This window comes from Trichoderma virens (assembly GCF_000170995.1).
Source record: "Trichoderma virens Gv29-8 chromosome Unknown TRIVIscaffold_2, whole genome shotgun sequence".
Taxonomy (NCBI): domain Eukaryota; kingdom Fungi; phylum Ascomycota; class Sordariomycetes; order Hypocreales; family Hypocreaceae; genus Trichoderma; species Trichoderma virens.
Genome location: NW_014013747.1, coordinates 1,375,381 through 1,400,500, shown reverse-complemented (window position 1 = coordinate 1,400,500; position 25,120 = coordinate 1,375,381). Strand labels below are relative to the sequence as shown.

Sequence of the window (25,120 nt, the reverse complement as noted above, 5' to 3'; positions counted from 1 at the left end):
CAATAATAGACTGGGTATCAGTGTCGCGCTTCCTATCCAAAGAACTCCGTCCAAACGCCGTGGAATGCAATTTCAACCTGCCATGTCATGGCGTCGCTCCTTAACCGTTGACCGCCCTCCGTCAAATCTGACAAAGTTGCATCCTTTACAATCCTCTCATCTCCAGTCAAGGCATCAGACCCCTTGAGCCGCTAATGCAAAGACGCCAATGCCTCATAGCCCATACCTGGTCACGCATTCCTCTCTGTGCGTCTCCATACAGTCCAATGCGCAGACTCTTGTTCCGCATTTCATGCACCGCACCCGTCCCCAATACCCGCAAACCTCACAGAATACACGCGTGGGGTAGTTGTCCCCCCATTTGCATCTGGCCTCGTAGTATGTAAGCGGCGGGTGAGCCAGCAACTTCCTCAGTTCCTCGTCCGATGGCAGCTCGGGTACACGAGATACCAGTAATGGGTCGTTGTCACCGGGATGGGCTGTTGGTGGTGGTCTGTATGAACCTACCAGAATCGGAGGCAGGTCCGCATCCGCCATTGCTACATCCTCTTCTTGTATGCTCGACGATGGCTTGGCAGTGGCAGTAGGTGTAGACGCAGTGGCCTCTCGTTTGCCGGCTGGGCGTTTGGCGTTAGAGTTGGTAGGCCTATTATTGCTCGCTGCTGTTGGGCCGCCCTCCGCCTGGGCCTGCATCGCCAGGAAGTCGTCCAGGTGGTTCGAAAACGTCTTTTGCGACTGTAGGATCTTTCGAACGTTTGGCGTGAACTTACCAGCAGCTATAAGCACAAGACTTGATGATTAGCCTTTGAATTCCTCCTTCTGGCATGCGTTCAGCGTGTGTACGCACCTTTGCCGCTCTTCGCAGGTATCGGAATCGAGTTATCCTTTCCGCCGTCTCGCTCCAATGCCTCGATTTCCTTCCGAATCTTGGCTTCTTGCCGCGCCGTCAAATCGCCAACCGTCACGCCCGCGGGCGCATTGCGAGCTCGTTTCCGATTTGCCGGCTGCAAAGCGTTGGCTCCGGGCAGGGCGCCCGTGTCAGGAACGTAGGCCCATCCGGGAGCCGAAGTCGTTTTGGCGCTGGCGAGCTCGATGACGCCGAAGTTGTTCATGTCGCGCGGCGTGGGCTTGGTCTTTGCAATGGTTCGAATCGGATGATGGAATCTCGCCAGAAGAAAGCAAATAGCAAGCTTCCAATGAAGGCAATGGATGCTTACAGGACGCGATTAGCCCTCCAAGGCAGCATCCCGTCGCATCCAAGGGAAACCGTAAATTCGAAATGGAGATGAATATTGGAACGAAAAACAGCCGGCTGCACGATGCAAGTCAAGTTGTCAGGGTCACGTCAACTAACTCGTGGGGCAAAAATGTTAGTGGCGACAGCTCTAGCTCTTCGGGCTATCCTCCGCCGGAACAACCCGTAATCCGCCATGTCCGCAAAGCTGGGCACCTTGTTATGATATAGGTAGTGCCTCGATCGTCGCCGATACCTCTCTCAAGCTGCAAGACTCCAAGACTCCGGTCCAGCAACCATCAAACACACTCATGTGAGCTCCCAATTCCCTCTTGGCAACTTCTGCCAATACCAGGCTCAAGTCTAAACCTCGTTTCGCCCTTCTAGTGTCCCTCGCCGCGAACCTCGCACCTCTCCTCCTCGCCACTCAGTCCGCAATGCTTACACCTGCATCTTCAAGAATACTTGCCAGCGGCACCCGCCGTGCGCTGTCGTCACGCAGCTTCCACGCTTCGGCCCGGCGTATGGACGACTCTGCGCCTTTGCCCGCGCGGAAGCCCATGGGCACCTTCAGAGGAGGGTACGTTGGGCAAATGGGGGCGATTGTCTCGGCTGCCATGTGATTGCAAGCTTGCTAACCCGGGAACCAGTCTTTTCGGCTTCTTGTTTGGCAGCGTCCTTGGCGGTGGCTCCGTGTACAGCTATGTCCTGCAGGAGTACAAGGCATCCAACGAGTTGCTTACCGAGGATATTTACGTACGTCTGCTCCAATGAGCTCGCCCTAATCTTGAGGTCTCGGGAAGCTTCACGACTGCTGAGCTCTCACCCTCTCCCACTTTTATTCTACCTCTGCTATAGCCTAGGGGCGCAACATGCAATTGAAAAGCTTGCTAATGGAACCGTTGACCAGACTCTCCAAGCCTCCGTCACCCGACTGACCAACCACGTCAAGGTTCTCGAGGAGAAGATCCAGCAGAAGAGAAAATAAAGCCTGAAAAGATAAAAATACAAATAGCGCAATGTCATTAGGGATGATATGATACCAGCACTTCAACGCTGGTGGAGAGTACTGGGCAGAAACGAACGGCATAATGGCAATACTTGTGTCGTCTTTTGTAACAACCTAACAAAGCCTGTAAATTGTACCTATCTAGCCTCCGAAATATCTAGCACACGAAAGCAGCAAAAAGCCCGTCATACGTTTCTCTACTAAAAGCCTCGCCACTTTCACAATTGCAAACACTTGGGCACTCATTAGACACAACATCTTGTTTAAACTTGGTGATCAAATTCGAGTGCTTTCATCAAAGCAATGCTTCAAATGGGCGTAGAGCCAGTATGCAATTGCTAGTACGTATTTAGATAGTCCATAAACCAGCGCCGACGTTTTTTTCGTCAAGAAGCAAATCCCACAATTATACAGTTTTTTGTTATTTCATTTTCCATTTTTTGGTTTCTTACAACTCGTCGTGATCCTCGTCGGCCTTGGCCTCCTTGGTAGCCTCGGGAGTGGCCTCCTCAGTGGTCTCGACGGGGACCTCAACAGAGGCCTTGTACTTGCCGTTCTCCTTGATGAACTCAATGAAGTCCTCAACAGTGCGGGCACCGCTGTAGGTGACAGGGTTCTGCTTGTCACCGGCGGGGTAGAGCTTGATGGTGGGGAATCCCTGGATCTCATCAGGGACATCGTTGTTGGTGGCATCGACCTTGGCAACGACAACCTTGTCCTTGAACTCGCTGTTGGCATACAGGCTAGCGAGCTCATCGTACTTGGGAGCAAGAGCCTTGCAGTGACCGCACCAGGGAGCGTAGAACTCGATCAGGACATCCTTGGTGTCGTCAAGGACGATGTCCTTGTAGGTGTGGGCAACGACAACGGTGACAGGGCCCTCCTGGGTCTCGGGAATGGGCTCAGACTTGATGCTGGGCTCAATCTTGCCAGCGGAAAAGTTGTCAACAAACTGGGCAATGTCCTTCTCGGTGATCTCCTTCTCCTGGTCGAAGGGGAACTTGAGGTTCTTCTCAATGTCGTGGATGGCAAAGGCGGGGAACTTGTCGGTCTTGAGGTTGATGTTGGCGGCGTGTGAGCCAAAGTTCTTGGCGTCAATGGTGGCAAAGTTGATCTTGCCCTTGTACTTCTCGGCGATGGGCTTCAGAGACTTGCTGAGCTCAACACGCTCCTCAGGGGTCTCAGCGAAGATGTAAGCCAGGGGAATACCGGCAGACATGTATCCGGCATAGGTCTCGGGGCCAACCTCGCCAACAAGGGGAGTTGCAGCGACCTTGGCGAAGGATCGGATGGCGTCAGCGTCGAACTTCTCGCTGAAGACGTTCTTGCCCTCGTCGAAGTTCTTGTAGAGGACAATGGAGGGGAACTCGACACCCTCAGCCTTGGCAACGGCGGCATCGTTGATACCACCGAAGAGATAGGTATCACGCAGCTCGTTGGCGATAGCAGTGAAGGTCTCGTTGGAGGCCTTGTCATCGGAGGCAATGTAGGCGACCAGGACAACGTTGTCAGCGGTCTTGAAGTCCTCAAGGGTGTCCTTGGTGAGGACGGAGACGGCAGGCAGGGACTGCTTCACCATGTAGGAGGTGATACTAGAGAGGAGCATGTTAGCCACCTAAATATGCAGATAGCTGTGGATTGAATCTTACCCGTCAGCCTTGCGAGGGCCGGTGTAGGGAGTGACCTTGTCGAGGCCACGGAAGACCTTGAGGGTGGGGTAGCCCTCAACGCCGTGATCCTTGCAGAGGTCGGCCTCCTCAACGCAGTCGACCTTGGCAAGCTTGATGCTCTTCTCCTTGAGAGTGGTGGCAGCCTCCTCATACTCGGGGGCGAGAGCCTTGCAGTGGCCGCACCAGGGAGCGAAGACTGGAGAAGACAATGTTAGCGGGGGCTGACGCCGCGGCTGGCGGGGGAGGGGTCGTCAAAGAAGCCATAGCAAGCAAGCAATGGAGCAGGCAGGCAAAGACAGAAACGGGCAGAAGACATACACTCAGCCAGGACGAGATCATTGCCGTTGATGAAGTCGTTGAAGGTATCCTTGGTCAGCGAGGTGACATCGGAGTCGGCAGAGACCACCGCGACCAGGGCGGCCAACAGGGCAGCAGTGAGGCGCTTCTGTTGCATGGCGAAGGCTGTGATGGGGTATCAAGCGGGTATCAGGAAGCAGAAAGGAAAAGTGGTGATGCAAGATGGAAGATCCAGTTGCAAGAAGACGGATGATGTGCCAGGTTTTGTAGTAGGCAAGACTGGATGACTTAGACGCACTCAATTGAACAAGTGTCCCTTTGGACAGATCTGGCTATTGCTAATGGTTCAGCCGGGTCCCTGAACCACACCTCGCGCAGCCTAAAACTGGGCCCCCTCTCCCCTCAGCGTCCACTAACGCGCCCACTAAGGAAGGCCGCTACAGCGCATCCTCCAGGTCAGGCTGTTTCCCTGACTGGTTGCCACCTGACAAATCCAAGATGCTTGCTGTTGTTTCTGTTTTGGGCGGGTTTGTGATCCATCTGGTTTGGCTCAGCACTGATTACTATTCAATCTAAGATTCCATGTTGCCCCTTTGCGCCTGGGACCGTGCTAGACGACATTGGCGAGCGGAAACTGGCCACCTCGCCTCAAGTTTGTTGGTACATGATGTGCCTGTGCGTGTAGCGCTACTACGGCAGCTACCTGCATGTACTCCATAACAGATGCCCCTCTGCCAGTCAAGATGGCTGCAGCCCAAGCATTTGAAGCCACGCCAAGCGGCACATTGAGTGGGCGGCCAGCGCTAAGCCCCTGCACGATAGCCTCACTGCCATCGCAGCCGCCAATAGCGGTTAGCATTGTGCTGTAGGGTGTTTGAGACGGAGGCAATAAATCAGCAGGGCGGCTGGGGATACATGGAGGCAATAAGCATAACCAGACATGGACGAAGTACTGTACCTACCTAGATAGCATGTACGAGTACTCGTACGAGTATATACCTGGGCAGCTACACGTGCTAACTTGTACTCTGTGCTACAGGTCGAGCGGGTACTCATACCTATGTTAACCGGTGGCTGGGCGTATATCATAGGTACTTTGTGTAAGAGTGGCTGGGCATTTTTGCTGTATAGAACAGGACGGCCTGGAATCTCTTGCGGTTCTGTGAATTGTCGTTTGGATAAATGCCTAAGGTATATGTGGATGTTTTCTATGCCATCCAAATTTTAATTCGTCTCTACGGATATTGGAGTACCTACGGAGTAGATATGAATACGTTGCATCTACAGAACCAACAGAATCAGACAAGAGACATCCAATAAGCAGCAATTGGCCCATCCCCGCTGACCTGGATATCCCGCCCCGCTTTGGACGAGAATTGGCAAGACACGGGCTGGTAAATATTCTCTCCCTTTGTACTCCGTACTCTGTACCTGAGCCAACATACGAGGCATTGTGGCTATATTGAATTTATACGGCCAGGGATGTTCATATCCCCAGCCTGACGGAGCATCAAAGCGATATTACCCTGGCCACCTCCCTATTGATGGTTCATCCCGGGGGTTAAATGCGCGGCCCCATGCAGATGCACCTTAACCGAATGTCCGATGCAGGGCAAAGTGCTACCTGTCCAGATCCCATGTCATCGTGCCATTGATACCCGGTAGAGGACACGAAACCGCGATAAGAAGAAAGAAAACAATCTGACAGAGACGGACACACAATTGCATTTTGCAAAGATTGGGGCTACTATGTCCAAGTAAAGGACAACCGCTTCACTTAGTGCTGATGCCATCCTCATATGTAGACCAAAATAGATATATGATAAAAGGTAAATTTCATCTAAAAAAAAATATAAATAAATAAAATAAAATAGTAGATGTATCATCTATCAAATCCCGCCATATGCCGCTTTAAACCTTGTGTCTATGCCTTTGCTTTTCTATTCCTTCTCCTCTCTTGTAACCAGTCACTCAAAACTTCTTGCTAAAGTCTGTTCGGGGTCCGGCTCTGGAATACTGGTGTGCCCACTTGACGCGCACCTTGAGCTCGTGGGCCACCCTCAGCACCCACTCGGGCTCTCTCAGGAACTGTCGTGCAACCAAGGCCAGCTCGGCCGCAGCCTCGGGGCCCTCCTGGACGACGTTGTAGGCCGTCTGGGCATCAGTGATGTTGCCCACGGCGCCGACAATCAGGTCGATGCCGTCGGCGCGAAGGGCCTTGCGGATCGTGCGTGCGATGTCGATCTGGAACAGGGGGTTGTTCTCGGGGAACTTCTGCTGGTAGTTGTTGGCTCCGGAGCTGACGTCGAAGATGTCGACGCCCCATGAGGGCACCAGCTTGGCGAGCTTGATGGTCTCCTCGACGGTCCACGACGGCTGGCCGGCCCACTCCATCCACTCGGTGGCAGAAACACGCAGCGAGAGCGGCATGTCGGCGGGGATCACAGCGCGGACAGCCTCGACGACTTCACGGGCGAAGCGGCTGCGGTTCTCAAAGCTGCCGCCATACTCGTCGGTTCGTTGCTATGCATGTGTTAGTTACCAAACATGATGAAATATTCTCAACGTCTAAGTGAACTTACGTTGCTCAGGGGCGACAGGAAGCTGCAGATGAGGTAGCCGTGGGCACCGTGGATCTCAATGAGGTCGACTCCGGCCTTGACGGCACGCTGGGCAGTCTCGGCAAACTTTTGCACAAGGCCCTTGATCTCCTCCTTTGTCAATTCCTTGGGAATGGCGTTGTTCTCGTCGAATGGGATGGTGCTGGGGCCGACGACGTCGTTGGGCCATCCGCCAACATCCTCAGTAGCCAGCGTCTTGTTAGCAGTACCGCCAATCCACGGCGCCAGGGTGCTCGCCTTGCGGCCGGCGTGGGCAATCTGGATGCCAATCTTGGAGCCCTGGCTGTGGACGAAATCGACAACTCGCTTCAGGGGCGCAATCTGAGAGTCCTGCCACAGGCCCGAGTCCTGGGGCGAGATGCGGCCGCGGGGCTCAACGGCCGTGGCCTCGACGATGATCAGGCCGGTGCCGTGAAGCGCCAGCTGGCCCAGATGCACCAAGTGGTAGTCGGTCAAGTGGCCATCGTCGGCGCTGTACTGGCACATGGGAGCCACCACAGTGCGGTTGTGCAGCTCGAGGGAGCGGATCTTGATGGGCTGGAACAGCGTCGGCGCAGAGCTCTTGTCCAGCGGAGTGCCGGCTGGGGGGTTCTGAGCCGGAGTGTAAAAGGGCACGCCTGGAGCGGCCGTGTTCTCGATGTTGACGCTGATGCTGCCCATTTTGGAGTTGTGACGGATTCAAAGGGCAGTTGTTTCGTAAGGAACTAGGGAAGAGTGTTCGAAAGCCCTGTTCGAGAGGACAAAGTGCGTATATTCGAGGTATATACTATATCGATAGTGTATTATATATCAGAGACTAATCAAGGGCACTAATGGATGGAACGAGATAGGCGATCAAGACAAAGGAATATGAATGAAAACGATGCTGGTGATTCTGATTCCAAGGCCTAGTCCTCTCGTGTCCTGGGCCAGACTTTATATATCCTCAAACCAAGATCCTTCCTCGCACAATGTTCGGTATCGGGCCAATTTCGGGCCATCATCGACCGTACGACCCAAAACGTCTCCATCCATCCCCCCTCCCTCAACGGCCCAGAAAATATTACCAGAATAGGGTTATGGTTCGTTTATTCCCGGCTTCGCGCAATCTCGCGGCATGCCAGCGAATCTCAAACCAGTTCTATGCCACTAGTTCCCAGAGAGACATTAGTCATCGCTCCATTGCGGCTTTCTTGGTCTGTAAACAAGATTCACTGAGGGGTTGCTGAATAATTCAACTTTGCTTTGCTAATAGGGCGGCCAGAGTTGCCCTCCACCTTACTCAGGCACGCTTTTTCAGCCCACGCGGCGATAAACCGGGCTTTAGCGTGGACAGGCAGTTTTTTTTGGCCGAGGAGCCATGGATCTGTGCTTTTGCCTGCAAATCGTGGGTTTGTTCCGTCCTTCTCCAGCCTTCTATGCTTATCCTTCGGCACATCCGCTTCTTTCTTACGCCCCGTTCCCGTTTCCCTCTCGCTTCTAAAGCCAAAAAAAGCCTTCGCTCTCGGTTTCGACGCGGCAACATCCGCATCTTGGGCACTACAGTTGCTCCAGCCCCAACGGAGCGGAATCGATACTTGAGACGCAGCCTTGGTTATGATTGGCCATAAGGACGACGTAGATAGGGAGCACGAATGATGACGACATCGTACGCTTTGTACAAGTATGTGCAGCCAAGCTCTTTCGCCCTATTAAGCAAAGAAAGATTCGCGGTTCGGACTCAAACATCCGATCGATTGAGCCGCATTGCCTTGTAAATCGGGTCTTTACATAATCGGGCTGTGGATATGATCGGACAAAAGGCATAGCTCATTGGATTCCTTCGGACTTTGTCTTACACTATGAGATGATTTGTACAGGAAATTACGTGCTCCTATCGATTCCTTGAGGCTTGTAACAGCTTGGGCCCTTATCGTTGCCCCGATAGTCCGCTTGGCCAGGTTCCCATTCGCTATTATCAAGTTCGGGGAAGAGATCATGCGAGGGGCATTTCGAGTCGAACATTGGTAATAAAGGGGAACTCAGCCTCATCTTACAAATACCGATACCGACATCCTCCAATGGAGTTTGCTGATCACGGACGGTCAATTGCTATGTCTGTTTGGCCGGCATCTCAATGCCGGAACGTCGCATGCGGATCCCTCGGTACCTAGAGAATCATATTTCCTTGAAATGCATAGGTATGCATAGTCCTTTGAGAGTAGTCTCTTCATGAGATGCAAACAGACTACTATGCACCTTTGCCCGGCAGTGGAGAATGATCGGGCGTCGTACCGGGAGTTCGGCTGGCCGATCTAGTTCTCATGACGGCATCGTGGCCATATCCACAACTCACTAGAAGGGCTGATTTTCCCTTTCAGATCGGTGCCTGATATTAGACAAGCCATATGAGATTCTGCCTACGAAATATCCAACTTCTGCTGCTTCAGGCTGATCCTCGGCTCAACTCCAGAGAGAGAGAGAGTCAACCCCGACAAATAAAATCAACAATAATAAGCTCTCCTTGCCTTGGGCTTGAAAGTGCGGGGAACCATGTAGTCCATCCGTCATGGAAGCGGCATTCAGCCAATAGCAATTGGGCAAAGGCAAGCAACGGCTTCAATTCTTACAGTGGAAAGCCGGGTAGGATAGTAATCGTAGTAGTACAAATCACAGCCAAGGTAGCATTGCGGTCTACCTCCTCATTTCTGCAGTACCCAATTCGTGTCTTCTTCTCTACGCCATCGCCTCGCTGCAGCATTTCTTCTCAAAGCACCGCTCAACCGTCAACAGTCATCAATTTCACGGATCATCATGGAGCATGGCAACGTAAAAAGCTTGTCATCTTCTTTGTTTTTGTTAAAGTAAGGGGCGTTGGCAGCGGTAATAGAACGAACAAAAGAAACCCCGACAAGCCAACCCCCCGAAAAAGCAGTTTGTGAAGAAAGCGCGGCAAAATCCATTCCAAGCTTTCCCAGCTTGTCGTCCAACTAATTTTTTGTGAACCCTGGCCGACAAAACGGTCTCATACCGTGTGAGGGCTCTACATGTCTAAAAACTGTTCAGAAGTCTATCAATCTCGCTCCCTATTGACAACGCGAGTCCTCTATACACCATCCTACACATCACCTCCTTCTTCACCATCCATGTGAATCTAGGAGTTTACTCGTGGGTGGGCTTGAAGGTCCATCGGCTGTTCTCGCTGCCCTCAGCAAAGGGAACACCGAGCTCAAACAGGCGGAGAACGACGGCGGAGAAGTCCTTGAAGAACAGGTCGTTGTCGGCAGCATACTTCTCAACCCAAGGTCGGAAGGCCTTGTCGGTGGTCAGGACGTGGTCGGTGGGGAGCATCATGAGGGTCTTGGTGGTCTTGTCCTCGAGCTGCTTGGGGCCGTCCCACTTCTTGTACTGCCACTTCTCGTCCAACAGGAGCTTGTAGAAGTCGTTGGTCAGCATGGTAGGGGAGAAGGTCCAAGGGCCCTCATAGCCAGATCGGTTGGAGTGGCATCGGCCAATGGCGTGGCCACCGCTGAGGGCGACAATCTCCTGGTCGTTGAAGCCCATGCGGTAGAAGATGTCACGCAGGTGCTTGGCGCCCTGGCTGGCATCGGGCAGACGGCCATCGGGGGTGCAGGCAGCAGCCTCACCATCACGGCGGCCAGGTCGGTAAGGGACAATGGGGCCGTGCATCTCCTGGATGGCGCAGACACCGCCGAGGATCCAGAGATCGGAGTAAGTGATCCAGGGGTACTTGGCTACGGGTTGGTTGTTAGAACTCGAGTTGACACCCAACATTGCGCGCATAATGGAGAGACTCACCCTTGATAGGCTCGAGGAAATCACGAGCGGCAACCAGACCGGCGTTGGCACCGTGGCCGCTCTCGGGAGCGAATCGCATGGTAGCACCGTTGCTGCCACCAGTCTTGGTCTCCTTGTCGTAGGTACCGCTGGCGTGCCATGCGAGACGGACAAGGACGGGGCCGTAGCTGCCATCATCATAGTCGGCCTCGAGACGATCGGCGATGTCGTTATAGACCTTCTGGTAATCGGCCTGGGTGGGAACAAAGGGCTTGGAAGAGGCAGAGGCACCAGAGGTGAAGTACCAGATGCCGAGACCACCGGCGGCGGCGGCAGCACCAAGGTACAGGAGAGAAGATGACTTCTTCTCGGGCTCAGAAGAGTAGAAGCGGCGGCCCTGCTGGCGGAAAGCCTGTCGAGGGGCGGCAGCGAAGGTGCGGGTGGTTGTGCGGGTTGCCACGCGGGCAAACTGACGGGCAGAAGAGGCCATCTGAACGATGATACGAGGGAAACGTTAGCGAAGGCGTGAACGAGCAAATGAGTGGGAGGGCTACGTGGGCGGCAGATGTGGCCAGCTTGGTTAAGAGCCCAAATCTGCCTATCAGGGTCGTCGAACCGAGCCCGAAAGCTACGACTGCCTCTCTTCAAAGAAGCAAGACAAGACGAGAGAAACAAAATGGTATATAACTCACCTTGATGTGTGGGATGAAGAGGATATGCCGAAGCAGGAGGATGAGCGAAGGAGATGGGGGAGGGTGGGAAGTAATAAGGAAGAGGAAGGATGGAAGAGCGAAGAAGCGTCTCACTGCAGAGAGAGAAGGACTGGATTAGAAAAAGGGCCTGTCCGTCACAAGCAATGGCGTGGTGAAGGGAACGATGCAAATTGCCATCGCCTGAGTGGCCAGTCAAGCGTCGTGAGACCCGCCCCCCAGCGGAGCCGCTCCACGTCCGTCTTTTGTTGTTTGATATCGGCTCTGGAGCTATTGGGGAATATACCGACGAGATGCTACGAGTACGAATTGCTGGAATTGCTGGCAGTGGTGCTTTTGTCCGGCACTAAAATCGGGCGCTGGTGTATGATAAGAACGCCGCAATCGCTGCGTCGAGGGGGAAAAAGGACCCCTCCTTGATGGCAAGTAAAAAAAAAAAAAAAAAATTAAAAAAAATTGTACAACTGCTGCCAAAAGTAGGGGACCTCCCCGACCTGAGCCGCGGACAGCGACCAAACTTTTTAGCCCCCTCGGCACATTCACGACATAGTAGTAAGCCTTAGTACGCTGTAGACAGCAAAAGACCAGCTTGAGAACCGTGAATTGTCGCTCAATCTGCCGATGGGGCAAGCCAGAACCTCGCCTTGTGCCGCAGCCAGCCAATCAGAGCTCCCAATTCATGCCGCAACTTGTCAATGATGCCGCATCATGCCATGTTAGGTTTCCCCCATCCGAGTCGATTCCGGTCTCTGACAGATGCTGCCGGAAAACATTCTCATACACGGGCTCTCATATACCCGGCACCTAGTATGTAGCACGAGTAATGCGGTAGTGCCGCTGAAATCGAAATCCAAAGACGCACCACAGCATCACCTACCGCCCCCGTCTCCAGCTCCAGCTCCAGCTCCCCCAGACCAGCTGCCGCTACCAACCTCGTATCTCATCATCCCACAACTCGAGGTCGTCATCCCGCTCCGCTGCCTGATTTGGACCAGTCCCGCGCGGAAGGCCGAGATAACATGCATTCCCATTTCGCTGCGAGCGAGCCGTGGAGCCCTGACGCCAATGGACAGCGCCATTATCGGTAGCCTCGCTCACACTTGTGCCTGACAAGCTGACAAGGACCCTGAGAGGCAAAAGCCGCCACTTTTGCCGCCCGAGCGATTGGCTGGATGGGCAGCGCGTTAAGTGGGCAAGGTCGCAGCGGCTTTCTGTTTGCGGTATGCGTCGGCGAGCCACGTGGAGTCTGGCCTGCTAACTACCGGTCCCTGGATTTCCCGTGCTCCATGGACGGAGTACTATCTATTACCCGTCTTCAATGTTATCGACGTCTTGAAATAAACTATAAAGATGATTAGAGTTATCTCAGATGGACATCGCTTCGAAGCCCAGCCCCATTTAGCGGATGGGGGTTTTTTTTTTTTTTTTTCATTTGTATCTCACTGCTTCATCTAGTGCATCAATCAATCATCTTCGTTTATTAGATTTGTTGTGAAGTCATGTGTGTTTTAGTGGCCTTGTTCCCTTCAAATCAGAGTCGACTATCTGCGGTTCCCGGTTGCGAGCGAAAATACAAATTCCAGACATTAAAAAACAAAAAAAGAAATCCTCCCTACCACTCGCGGCTCGCATCCAAATCTGTCTGCTAGCAAATATGCCGCTCCCTATAGTGTCCAGCAAATGCGTATAGTACAGCAACCATCCGCCATTTGAACGATGAAAACATCCTAATTTTGACGCCCCTCCAAAATGCCTATAAAAACCTGAAATAGGCTGTCTGCGACATCTGTCCAAACTCCTGGTACCCGCCCTTGACCTTGTCTAGTTGAAATCGGCGGCCCCTTGAGCTTCCGCAGAGGGCTCTGGGTGTGCCTCGTAGAAATTCAGATATCGGATCTGGGCCTTGCGCTTGCTGGCTTCATCGAGCTCGCCAAGTGATGCTCCGTTCTCCTTGGCGCCACTTGCACCCTTAGACGCGGCCGAAATAGACGCGGGCCTATGAGTAAGTGTTAGCTGGATTCCTTCAGTCTCTTGGGACATGGCGTGCTTGACGGACCCAAACATCTGTCTGTCAACGGCCAGGAATTCCTTCATGGCATCCTTGCCGCCGCGCTGGATCAGGTAGTTCATGTAGACTTGGGCTAGCTCCCGTTTGACCGGGGCCGGCAGCCGGCTTCTGCCACGGAACTCGTCAAACACGTGCTTGACGCGCTCAGCCTGGTCCTTCTCCCCATCTTTGTCCTGCGGGTTCTGTTCGAGCTCCAGTTGGAACCACTTATCCCAGAAAATCCTACTGTCAGCATACCACTGCACATTCTTGAGGAACACTGCTCGGGCTTCTTCAATAGAGTTCTTGCCCTTCCACAGCAGCATCGCCCACTCAGCCACCAGTGCGGCCTTTGTGTACAGGTCAACAGTAGGAGCATCAATCTGGTCCTTGAGGACCTGGATGGCGGCCTCGGTGCCGTTCTGGCGGCGCTCGAGGTTCGCCCAAGAAACGATGACTTCCACACAGTCGGGAAGCTTGACAAGGATGGCGGCGTGAATGTCGAGGGCAACATCCACACGACCGCAGCTCTCCTCAAAGTAGGCCCACTGCATGCGGATGCCCGGTCGGCTGATGGGAACAAAGAGGGTCGACGCCCGGATGTAGATGTTGCGGACCTCCTCTTCCTTTCCGTCCTGCTCCGCCATCCATCGGGCATATCGGTACCAGAACTCTTCGTAAAAGGCACAGGTAACGAGGCATCGTTCGTACAGAGACACGATCCTGCTAAAGTCACCCTCGGCCTCCTCAAAGTCCAGGTACTTGCGCCAGTTGTTAAGCTGGCTGTGCTCAAGCTCGGTGACATGAAAGTACGGTCGCTTGTTCTCGGATTCGTACGTCCATCGCTTCGACACCTCGTTCTGCGTCTGGGTGAAGATTTCGTAGTACATGGCGTCAATCTTGCCTCTAACATCCCGTTCAATCTCCAACTCAGGTCGCGGAGCACTACCGTAGGCAGCCGCTTCCGCCGCAACCTCGGCCTGGAATTTCGACAGGGTATCTGCTGGCACAACCTCTGCTAGAGGTTGGGTGTGGGACAGATTTCGAAACCGTTCATAGTAACGAGCATACTGATGAAGGGGAATGCGAATGATGCGAGCATGGATAGCAAAGATGCGGTCTTGAGCCTCTTGCCGCTCTTCGTACTCAATATACTTGTCCCAAAAGGGGTGGGCGAGGAAGTCCAGCCCAACAAAGGTGGCTCCGCGCTCAAAAAGCCTGCGTGTTGCTGTCAGCAAGCGACTCCATTGGGGATAGGGTTAGGCGAATATGGGAACAGAGAGGGTCAGTACACAAAGGGGTGGTGGCCATTTGGGAGTGCAGAAATCGAATTCTACGTCCCCAGAGGGGACAACGGTAGGAGCACGACGCAATGTTTATGGGACGAAGAGTACACATCAACAAAGTCTGGGATAAAGAGTGAGAGATAGATCCCGGTAGGATGGGGGCCTCTGTGGCATATCTCACCATCAGACACGGTCGATAGTGAGCAGCAGAGCTCGTGACGGGTGGGCAACCGAAATCATGGTGCTTGAGCGCGACACTGCATTGGTAGAAATCGTTATGGGGAAGGAAAAAGTGCCCTGAATACTTACTCTCTGACCAGCGTGGGGTCATGCGTCGTCTCCATCTTGAAGGAGCAGTAGTCGGTCCAGAGGTCGACAGAGTTGGTTATGCTGGCGCAGCCTCTTTCATAGACCTAAGTTTGGCGTCGTTAGCGGCGTATCGCAACAACCGTGGCGGAAGACGGCGCAAGGGGACAAGGCAGCGCACCATTTCAGCCGACTCCGGGCCAGCAATATTGAATTCGAGATCAGCATATTTCTTCCAGTACCCAAAAAAGAGCGGGAACTTGAGCAGAAGTCGGTCGTAGGCGTCGCGGACGGTGGACAGCGCCTGGGGGCTCGAGTTTCGGTTGAGGCCGCCATCGAGAGCTTCGCAAGCTTTGATCAGGTTCTCCCAGCTCTCGAAGTTGTCTGGGTTCGCCTCCTAAGCCGGGATTCTCGGTTAGCAGCCAGATACTACGGACCAACATGAGACAGTTGGGTGGCAACGAGCGATTGACGGAGCAGGCTGACATACCGTTTCAGCAACGAACTTGCGAACCGACGCGTACTCCTCCTCGGAGCCGCCAAAATTGTTGAAATCGCTCATGGAAAGATACTGCGCAGACGCGATTGGAGATGAGACAAAATGAATACAGGCGCCAAGAAGGTGGGAGGCGCGGGTTAGAGCTGTTGCAAGCGCAAAGTGTAAAGGTGAATGGTGCAGAGGCGGAGGGAGAGCAGCGTTTCGTGAGAGGTAGGGGCTTGAAGGCGAGGCTGGGGAGGTTCGCCCTGATTGGCCCAAACCCAAAGATCAACAGGTACTTGTTGCCCAGGTCACGAGGCTCGTATCGGCGATGGGACCTGCAACGCATTGCCGGAGCAGAATTACCTTGCGCACAGGTAGCTTGGCAGTAGATCGGCGCGTAAAAGGTTTGGAGCGGTTTGCTAGCGCGCGTTGCTGAGGTAAGCTGCCGAGGACAATTTTTATTCACGGCGGGCAATTTGCAAAAACCTTTTTTCTTCTTCCATACATGGCCAATGATGATTCCCAAATTAAATTATGATAGGAAGAGAATGAACGCTCTCCATTCATGGCGAGCATGATCTCAAACAGAATCTGAGGTCCGACAGTCTTTGGACGTCTTTTTATTTCTCCTTGTTTTGAGCTGTTCCCTTTCAGCGAGGCCGTGGATGTGAACGTCCTGTGCTCTCGATTCTCTATTTCACATGTACAAACCCGGACAATGTGTTGAGCAGCACTGCTGTTGAAGTAGAATGAGGGCCTCACTGTTTGTATATGCCAAACAGCGACGTCTATATTCTGTTTTGAGTGCTGTGCTATTCACCTCGTTGCCCAAGACTTTACATCTGGAATGAGATGCGAGTTGCAATATTTACCTGCCTTGGTTACCTTGCCAGGGTGGTAATGCGTATCTACCTGGCAATTCACAATTCATTTTGTGTCCAAATGCAACTACCTACCTATTATACCTTATTTCATAGCCCTGCTTTTAGAAATTGTCTTCCCAATGTCTACCCAGCAGTAATATGGAGTTTTCAATTGGAGAAAATATCCATACTGCCCTGCAGGTGGTCTAGGGTGGATTGTGCCCTTGTGCTTAGTGATTTATATGACTACGGATAGCAGCGTCTATCTATCTTCTTCACTTGAGAATCTATCTTGTGCTGTTGTCTGACGGTGTCGCTTCCCTCCATCTGCCGCTGTTTTTTCTGCCTTTTGGACGTTCAGACGATGACGGCCAGCTCAAGGCGCAAGGCTGGAAGCATCAAAGCATTGCCTCCGCACCGATAAAGTGAGCCACTTTGATAGCACAGCTGCGCCAAAGGTAAGCTCCTAGCCGATGTCACCAATGACATAGCGCGCTACAACAACTGCCGGCAACCACCGCACAACAACAGTAATCTCTGCGTGAGAAACACAATTGCTTGCCCAAAGAGAATCCAAGACGGAGCGCAAAACCGCCGCAGACAGCTGCAAGGCGAGGCCCGCGATCGCTCCACTCAATTGCCAGGAGACCATGGATCAACAGGGACCCTAAGTCCGCCTGCTTCCTGCTCTGTGCCCCCCTGCACGCCCAACCTGGCGCTTGATGCCACGAGTTCATCATCACCATGGACACTCCGCCGGGCTCGTGGAGCGCGCAAGCTCCTGCGCCTGAGAAGTCGAGCGAGCTGTTTATCCGCGACTATCCGCATCGGTCCATCGCCATTGTGTCGTCGTCTCATGCCCTGATCCTGCGCTACAGCTCGTCAGCGAGCGAGGCGTTTGGCAGCGGCTCTCCTGTTTCGCTGCCGTCCAGCAAGCCGCGCGGAGGCGAGAATGCGGCCGCCAAGTGCATGGTGGAATTTTCCCCTCTATCCAAGAAGCTGCTGAAAGACTACCGCCCGCTGACGCCGAGGCCTGTGTACGGCACCTTGGGCCTGATTGCCATCAATGGAGAAGTGTTCCTCTCCGTCATCACTCATGCCGTCAGGTCCGCAACAGTCCGACCCGGTGAGACCGTGGAGCGGATTGCGAGTGTGGATTTTTACTGCCTGAGCAGCGCTGACTACGACGATGTTGTGCCGCTGGAGTCGCTGGATGCGGATTCATCGGATGTGTTTGGGTATAACTCATCGTCGCCTTACAGCCAGGGACTGAGCCGGAGAGAGGTGGCCGTTGAGCATCCATGCCATGACTTGCGCAGGCTACTAAGCAACGGGTCCTTTTACTACAGCACGGATTTCGACCTCACCAATAGAGTGCAAGACCGGTATGGCCTACACAGAGCGCGTTGAATTTGGTATTTCTGTTGACTTGAGCTGACTCGTTCATGTAAGGCCTATCAACTCAAATTCCTTTGAGATAGACAACTTCGATGACACCTACTTGTGGAACTCCTTCATGATCAGCCCTTTGGTTCAGTTTCGCTCTCGGTTGATGCCCCCAGAACGCGAGGCCCTGGATGCATCACGCATTCTCACGTCTGCCATCCGGGGTTTTTGTAAGACGATGACCATCCCACAGAGCTCATCACCCTTGAAGGCATCCAGGAGTGGCATGCCATCCTTTTTAACACTGATATCACGACTTTCGTGCCGACGGGCAGGTACCCGTTTCAACGCCAGAGGTATGGATGACAATGGCAATGTTGCAAACTTTGTCGAAACAGAGACAACGTTCTGGTCTCCTACAGGTGTTCTATTTTCTTATGCACAGGTGCGAGGGTCAGTGCCAGTCTTTTGGGAACAGGCGGCAGATCTGATACCTGGCCGTCAAAAAATCACCATAACTCGGCCACTGGACGCGACACAGCCAACATTCAATAAACATTTCGAGGATCTCGAGCAGTCTTACGGTGCCGTTCATGTAGTTAATCTTCTGAGCGAAACTAAGCCAGGCGAAGTCGAACTTGCCACCATGTATCGGGATTGTATCAAGCGCTGCCCCTTGAGGCGGCCTGCCCAACACCAATCCGAGGACCATGCTCTACTACGCGAGACTCATTACGACTTTCACGCCGAGACCAAAGGCCCGGCAGGATACGAGGCTGCGCGTGGGATCCGACGATACATTGAGAATTCTGCCGATGGCTTCGCCTACTTCTTGGCCCAAACTCATAATGATTCCAATGATAGGGCTGGTGAACGCATGGTGGTGGTGCTTCAGCAAGAAGGTGTCTTCCGCACTAATTGCTTGGATTGTCTGGATCGAACAAATTTGATCCAGACTCTGATTTCTCAAATGGCAGTCGAGGCATTCTTAGGCCATCGAGGAGAATTTGCGGCTTCCGATTTCTGGATGAGGCACTCCAGCCTTTGGGCTGATAACGGTGACGCCCTCTCCAAGACTTATGCCGGAACCGGAGCTTTGAAGACGTCCTTCACGAGACACGGAAAAATGTCACTGTCCGGCGCAATGGCGGACTTGCGAAAGTCTGCTCAGCGTATCTATCACAACAACTTTATTGATCCGTCCAGACAGATCACCATTGACATGCTGCTTGGCCTCTTGGTTGGGCAAGCTCCTGTTCACCTGTTCGACCCCATCAGCGACTATGTTTCGTTAGAGCTGGCAAGGCGAAGCGAAGAGTTTACTTCGTTCAAGAATATCAGCATCTGGGTTGGCACTTTCAATCTGAACGGACGTACCGAAGGTATCGACCACGACCTGTCGCCGTGGCTATTTCCGCCCTCCCTGGGGTCATCACAACCGGAGATATTTGTAGTTGCGTTTCAGGAGATAGTTGAGCTAAGTCCTCAACAAATCATGAACAGCGACCCAACGAGAAAAAGCCTTTGGGAAACGGCGGTAAAACGAGCCTTGAACCAGCGACAGGCTAGTCTGGGAGGTCAGAAATACGTACTGCTACGGAGCGGACAACTCGTGGGAGCAGCGTTGTGCATCTTTGTGAAGTCGTCGTCCCTTGATCATATTAAGAATGTCGAAGGAAGTGTCAAGAAAACAGGCTTGTCCGGAATGGCCGGAAACAAGGGAGCGGTTGCTATTCGATTTGATTATGCAAACACCCATATATGCTTTGTGACGGCGCACTTGGCAGCAGGGTTTTCCAATTATGATGAACGAAATCGAGATTATGCAACAATTCACGGCGGCCTGAGATTTCAGAGGAATCGAGGGATCGAGGATCATGGTATGTCTTCTTTGTCTTAGGGGGGGAATTGATTAAGGAGAAAAGAAAGAGGCTTTTAAATGCTAACTGATGATGCAACTAGATGCTATCATTTGGCTGGGAGATTTCAATTATCGCATCGGGCTCAGCTCAGAAGTTGTCCGCGGCCTAGTGAAGAAACGAGACCTACAAACCATGTACGAAAACGACCAGTTGAATTTACAAATGGTGGCTGGGCTCGCGTTCCAATTCTATTCGGAAGCCCGTATTAGCTTCATGCCTACATATAGATTCGACATTGGAACCGACGTATATGATACTTCGTGAGCAACCACCCCCTTTTCCTCCCCCCGGTGACAGAACTGTGCAGTTGTACTAACAAACCTGTAGTGAAAAGGCAAGAATACCAGCCTGGACAGACAGAGTATTGAGAAAGGGCGCCATTCTTCGCCAAACGGCGTATGATTCGGCACCACTGTTGTTCTCAGATCACAGGCCTGTTTATGCTACATTTGATTGCCGAGTTAGTCTCATTGATGAGGTTCAACGAAACGCCATTAGCCATGAGTTATATGACCGGCGCAAGGTTGAAGTGGGAGAATCAGCGGCACATGGAGATGGAGAAGACACAGAAGATGAAGACCTAATTGGATACGATGCAATCGAGCCAGGCCTCCCGCCGGCGAGCTCGGATCGTCAAAAGTGGTGGCTCGACAATCGACAGCCGGCTCGAGCTCAGATACCGATTCCTAGTGGGAGAGACGGCCAGCCGATGGCCTTGAATCCAAACCGCCCATCGAATCCTTTCGGTCAAGGTGAGGAGTTGGACTGGATATCAGTTTCGCGGTCGTCACCCGGAGCGTCCCTTTCGAGCATATCCAGCTCGCCGTATGAGAAGGTTATGCCTCCAAGGGGCATGATTTCAGCTGGACCTGGTGGACCCAGGAAGTTGCCTCCGCAATACGACCCGGCCACTCTCCCTGCTCAGGTGGGACGAATGAAGATTGGAGACGTTGACAACACGCGGAGTGCTCACGGAGACAGGTCTGGGGCGGCGCCGCCTCCTCCGCCACCGCGTCGTTCAGCAACAGCTTTGGATATGGGCTCAGGCGCAGGGCTGGGCAACAAGTCAGCGAGCTCAACCTCCTTGGGAGCGATGGGAGGAGCTGATAAAGCAGGGATGCAACCGCTGTGGATACAGCCTCGACCGGCCTCCGCAGCTTCTCAGACATCGCAGCTGTCTCAGCAACTCAAAGCTGGAAAGCCCGCGCCCCCTGTGGCGAAGAAGCCGGCGCACCTGTCAACATCCCCAGTTTCGACGTCGACGTTGCCATCGGGAGGCATGCGCAACCAGCCCGCACATGGTGGCGATGATTTCGTCCCACCGTTGCCGTCTCGCGCTTCAACGATGGTTGCAAAATCAGATGATGCTCAATGGCACACGCGATCCGCGATCTCGACTACAGGAAAGAAGCCCGTTGCACCTCCTAAGCCTCCGCTGAACATGAACATGAACACAACTACAAGCACACATACAAATGTGGCGGCCAGAGGACCTCCTGCCTTACCACAGCGATCAAGACAGGCAAACCAAGGCCCTGTTGACCTACTAGATTCACTGAATGAGGGTGGAGAGGAAGAGATGGGAGGCTGGGAGACATTGCAGCCAAGTGCAGCGGCATAGAGGAAGAAAAAGAAGAGAGATCCATTGTAGGTGAAGGCGGGATGATTTTGCCTCTTACTGAGATACATGAATACGACTCTAGGGCACCTATTGCTTTTGCTACACCTGATGTTGACTGTGAAAAAGCTGTGTGCTCATCTACTAAGGAAAGGAATACTGGTACATCTCCAGAGGAGCATCCATCACCCATCACATGGCTGGTGTCGCATGTACGTACGCACGCCAGCAAGCGACGAGACGAGGTACAAGTGGAGTACCACTTCCCCCTGCCTTCGAATCCCGACGCACCCAAGACCTATTACTGTCATTTGTGGCTCAGGCGAATCAAGAGGCTGTGCGGTTCATTTTCGTGCTCATCACCGTCTTGTGTCACTCGGCAGCGCAACGTGTTGCACCAACGGCTCCTGTCGTCGGCGCCGTGATCACAATCACACCACCAAACGGGCATGACAGGAAACGAACCCTTCCTCCTGCGCAGTGACAAGCTTCTAGACGCTAATGCGTCCTGGACGATCCATATAATGGCAGACGGATGACACCCAACCAGATGCCGAAGAGCCTTTTGCCCATTTTCTAGCGCGAGCGGCGGCCATTCAGTAGTTGGGGACTGTGCATGCAGCCAGACGGTAGTACTGTAGTCGCACTGGAGATTCCCGCGCGTTGTTTGCCTCGCTACGAGTTACACCACTTTTTCGGCCATGTTTGCATCGTCACGGGAGGGGGAGATGAAGGTGTGCCATGTGGTGAATCGGGCCTGGCTCGTGACCGCCAGTCGACGGCGTTGCAAAGGGAGGGGGGATTGGTTGTGAGACATTTTGCTCTGCCTCGTCTGTTAGTCGAGGTATTTTGCGTCCATTACAGATGGTCAGCCCAGGCCAGCCCAGCTTGCCAGCCCAGCTTGCCAGCGTCTGTCTATTTGTAGAAACAGTACAAACAGCATAGCGGCAACAACACGGGCCATGGACTGGACCATGGATGCTCATCTCAGTTAATTTAGGCTGGACAGATCAATACTGTACGGCAGATTAAACAGCCCCGGCGCAAGCGAGGGATTGGCTCCCTGTTCCCCGTTGCTCATCACCGGCTAGCGACTTGGCGCGAGAGCGAGCACTTGAGGCCGCGATGTCGTCAAGCCTCGTCCTCATCCGACTAGCCAGCGAATGAAGCACACGACTATTTGGGGGCTAGTGTTTAGGTGGTGAATCTGGTTCTGGTGGCAATACCTTTCCACTACCGTCTTAGCAAAGCCGGAGGACGCCGTGGAGGGAGCAAACTCGGATGGATGGCAAGCGACTGAATCGATGGATGTGGACGGCGATCCATCAGCCATTGGATTGGGGGGATTCTCCGATGCGGCACCGCGTCAAAGTCACTCGGCACTTGGGGAGAAAAGGCAACGGCAACGCAACATCAAGGCACCTCAATTTAAACGGCCGAGACAAAAGCATCAATGGAACTCGACTCCTTTCCTCGGCCACTTACTCAGCTGTAATACCTTGCCGGGTACCTACCTGCAGCGGGTGCACATGTACTCGCAACAGCACAGCACAGCGAGTGCCAGTGCTACAATACAGCGGCCAGGTGCCCTGAAGGTGACTGGCTCACATGCCTTGCCGCCACCGCGATCAGCCCAGCCCACCCTGAATCTCCCCCAGAGCCAGCGTCTCCGACCACTGAAACCGCCCCTGCGCCGCTCCACTTTCCGGCCTATTCCCTGTCTAGCGCCGCTGCTCTTGTCTCTGTTCCCTCCCTCCTCATCTTAGTGCCGTTTTTCAACGACGGGATTTCTTCATCTTGTCTTGTTCTCCCCCGGCTCGTATTTCCTGTATTTCCTGTATTTCCTTCCTGCAAACCAACCGAACCGACTTGATCTCACGCACACGACCTCTTCATTTCCCAGCCTTCAATCTCCTTCTTCTTTCTTTTTCCTGCTCTTCTTCCTTATTCTATTCCCACCACAAGCAAGCCGTGCCTCTTGTTCTGCTCCGGCTCCCCGGTGGAGCTTCTATTATACACTACACCAGTAGCAGACGGCGAGACTTGTCCGAAGTGGCGCTCCGAGATTTGCTCTGCATTACATTAATTCCTCTTTTCGGCCTCCACCCGCAGAAGCGAGGTCATTACAAAAGAGACGCGGAATCCTCCCGCTGCAGCTTCTTGTGATAGGAACAAGACGAGACAGACAAACGAAAGAAACAACAAACAACACAAAAGCGCGCAATTATTGGATTCGGAGCGTTCCGAAACCAACCCTCGGCTCCATCTCCTTACTATAATCTTTATTTATCCCACCCCTACCTCGCCTCAGGTCTTATTTATTTAATTGCTGCACCTTGTCGACGTCACCCGGGGCCGGAGAGCATCGAGAGATTGCCTGGTGGGGGACATCGTTTGGATCCTACCAGAATTGCAAGGGTTGGCATGAACAGCTGCCTTAAGGGGAAGCGATAACAACTGCTTTTTATTACGCGCCGCTGGTGTTAATCTGGGCAAGGGAAAATCTTGAGCTTGTGAATCGTCGACTGGAAACAGAGTAGATCTGTTGGTCTAGACGCGAAGAGAGAAGAAAAGTCGACTCGACGGCACGGAGGACGGTCACTGCTCGTATACGAGCCAATTCACCGACGTCTGAGCAGCACGCGCTCTTCCTCTTGTCACTAGCAATTGCGTCGGCGATTTCAAAGATTCTCCCCTCGATTACAACCACAGTCATACCTGTTACCTACCAGTAATAGCAGCAACGACATCAGCAACAACAACAAAACCGATACCAACATCAAACCAATGGCGGCCTTTAACCTGCTATTGGTCGAAGCGGCCGCAATGGACGAACCACCGCCAACTCCCGCATTGCCCCTCATCTCCGACTCCAAGCACAACCGCATCGTCATCTGGCGCGACGAGGTCGTGTCAGCATCCGCCTCATATGCCGCCGCCAGCAACTATTCCGCCCCGTCACTCATCACCACAACCACCGCGTCGTCTACATCCCTCTCGCCCTCAGAACTCGCCACCATGTCGCGAAGCTCACGGCTGTGGTACAAGGTGAAGACGCAGTTCACAGGCAAGCGCCGCAGCAGCGTGACAGCAGCCAATGCCGACGTGCCAGAATTCATGATGCCCCCGCGAAAGGGCGATGTCACGCGAACCGCCATGTACCAGAACTTGCGGTCGGGAGATACGGGCGACGACGAGGTGGTTCCAGGCCAAGAGAGCAATGGTCGCGGACGAGGTCTTTGGGAGAAGCAGAAGAGGCTGCTCAGGGCTTCCAAACTATTGAGCCAACACCATTAACCGATGGGGCGGATTTGCTCTGCAGGAGAAAGGGGGACAAAAAGTTCATCGACACAAAGTTTCAACCTACAAACAGAAGGCAGCCTCCACATTGACGACGCAAACGACTCCGAGATGACTCTCATCACACCCGTTCTATACCATCCATCTTCGAGATGGGACACTCATAATATAACGTTGGCATGTTTAATAGGTAATTACATGGGAAAGCGATCTATTTATACCACAAACCTCATACTGGTCACATCTAATCTCTCTCTTTTCCTTTTGTCTGTTTTTTTTTCCTTCCCTTGGAAGGGTGGAGGTTGCATTTTTTGTATCTTGTCCTACGTGGATGTTGCTTTATAGACGGCTTGTCTGTTTTTTAAGATTCCCACTAAAATACAATTCAAAAAACTTGAAAACACCATATTTTGCGTTTTGTTCTTTCTCTCGTGAGGTGCTGACTGAAACTTGAGAGCATCATACTGCAAATTTCTATGCCCTGAAAGCCTTCTTCCCTAACCACAACAAGGTTCTAACAGAATTTCTTTTTCGCCCCCCTCCTCTCAAGACGACTCCCCCCGAGGAGATACCTCGATGATCCCAACAAACCTTGACGTTTTTTCCTGTTTCGC

At 53.1% G+C, this 25,120-nt stretch overlaps 9 protein-coding genes across 9 annotated transcripts; 3 read left to right on the top strand and 6 right to left on the bottom strand.

The window, feature by feature from the left end:
- Window positions 1-213: 213 nt before the first annotated feature.
- On the bottom strand, window positions 214-1,112 carry TRIVIDRAFT_36252 (uncharacterized protein; the record flags this gene model as incomplete). The annotated part of the gene is made up of 2 exons (XM_014105082.1): window positions 214-790; window positions 844-1,112. 2 exons carry the CDS (start codon window positions 1,110-1,112, stop codon window positions 214-216), a joined length of 846 nt encoding a protein of 281 aa, XP_013960557.1.
- A 407-nt stretch (window positions 1,113-1,519) lies between these two features.
- Window positions 1,520-4,466, bottom strand: pdi1 (disulfide isomerase PDI1 protein; the record flags this gene model as incomplete). The annotated part of the gene is made up of 6 exons (XM_014105080.1): window positions 1,520-1,547; window positions 1,622-1,814; window positions 1,885-1,990; window positions 2,145-3,835; window positions 3,893-4,109; window positions 4,232-4,466. 3 exons carry the CDS (start codon window positions 4,365-4,367, stop codon window positions 2,692-2,694), a joined length of 1,497 nt encoding a protein of 498 aa, XP_013960555.1.
- Window positions 1,672-2,222, top strand: TRIVIDRAFT_35262 (uncharacterized protein; the record flags this gene model as incomplete). The annotated part of the gene is made up of 3 exons (XM_014105081.1): window positions 1,672-1,814; window positions 1,885-1,990; window positions 2,145-2,222. The coding sequence occupies 3 exons, from the start codon at window positions 1,672-1,674 to the stop codon at window positions 2,220-2,222; spliced, it is 327 nt and encodes a 108-aa protein (XP_013960556.1).
- Window positions 4,467-6,029: 1,563 nt separating the features above from the next.
- TRIVIDRAFT_229332 (uncharacterized protein) lies at window positions 6,030-7,704 on the bottom strand (the record flags this gene model as incomplete). Its single annotated transcript, XM_014105079.1, has 2 exons — window positions 6,030-6,733; window positions 6,793-7,704. 2 exons carry the CDS (start codon window positions 7,489-7,491, stop codon window positions 6,182-6,184), a joined length of 1,251 nt encoding a protein of 416 aa, XP_013960554.1.
- Window positions 7,705-9,620: 1,916 nt separating this feature from the next.
- On the bottom strand, window positions 9,621-11,332 carry TRIVIDRAFT_79736 (uncharacterized protein; the record flags this gene model as incomplete). The annotated part of the gene is made up of 3 exons (XM_014105078.1): window positions 9,621-10,544; window positions 10,609-11,077; window positions 11,280-11,332. 2 exons carry the CDS (start codon window positions 11,075-11,077, stop codon window positions 9,952-9,954), a joined length of 1,062 nt encoding a protein of 353 aa, XP_013960553.1.
- Window positions 11,333-13,118: 1,786 nt separating this feature from the next.
- TRIVIDRAFT_188676 (uncharacterized protein) lies at window positions 13,119-15,498 on the bottom strand (the record flags this gene model as incomplete). The annotated part of the gene is made up of 4 exons (XM_014105077.1): window positions 13,119-14,562; window positions 14,940-15,043; window positions 15,118-15,333; window positions 15,427-15,498. 4 exons carry the CDS (start codon window positions 15,496-15,498, stop codon window positions 13,119-13,121), a joined length of 1,836 nt encoding a protein of 611 aa, XP_013960552.1.
- A 1,526-nt stretch (window positions 15,499-17,024) lies between these two features.
- On the top strand, window positions 17,025-21,209 carry TRIVIDRAFT_35252 (uncharacterized protein; the record flags this gene model as incomplete). The annotated part of the gene is made up of 4 exons (XM_014105076.1): window positions 17,025-17,665; window positions 17,733-19,546; window positions 19,629-19,848; window positions 19,916-21,209. 4 exons carry the CDS (start codon window positions 17,025-17,027, stop codon window positions 21,207-21,209), a joined length of 3,969 nt encoding a protein of 1,322 aa, XP_013960551.1.
- A 1,874-nt stretch (window positions 21,210-23,083) lies between these two features.
- Window positions 23,084-24,023, bottom strand: TRIVIDRAFT_215253 (uncharacterized protein; the record flags this gene model as incomplete). The annotated part of the gene is made up of 1 exon (XM_014105075.1): window positions 23,084-24,023. The coding sequence occupies one exon, from the start codon at window positions 23,920-23,922 to the stop codon at window positions 23,674-23,676; it is 249 nt and encodes an 82-aa protein (XP_013960550.1).
- Window positions 23,994-24,880, top strand: TRIVIDRAFT_207986 (uncharacterized protein; the record flags this gene model as incomplete). The annotated part of the gene is made up of 1 exon (XM_014105074.1): window positions 23,994-24,880. The coding sequence occupies one exon, from the start codon at window positions 23,994-23,996 to the stop codon at window positions 24,501-24,503; it is 510 nt and encodes a 169-aa protein (XP_013960549.1).
- Between the last annotated feature and the right edge of the window lie 240 nt (window positions 24,881-25,120).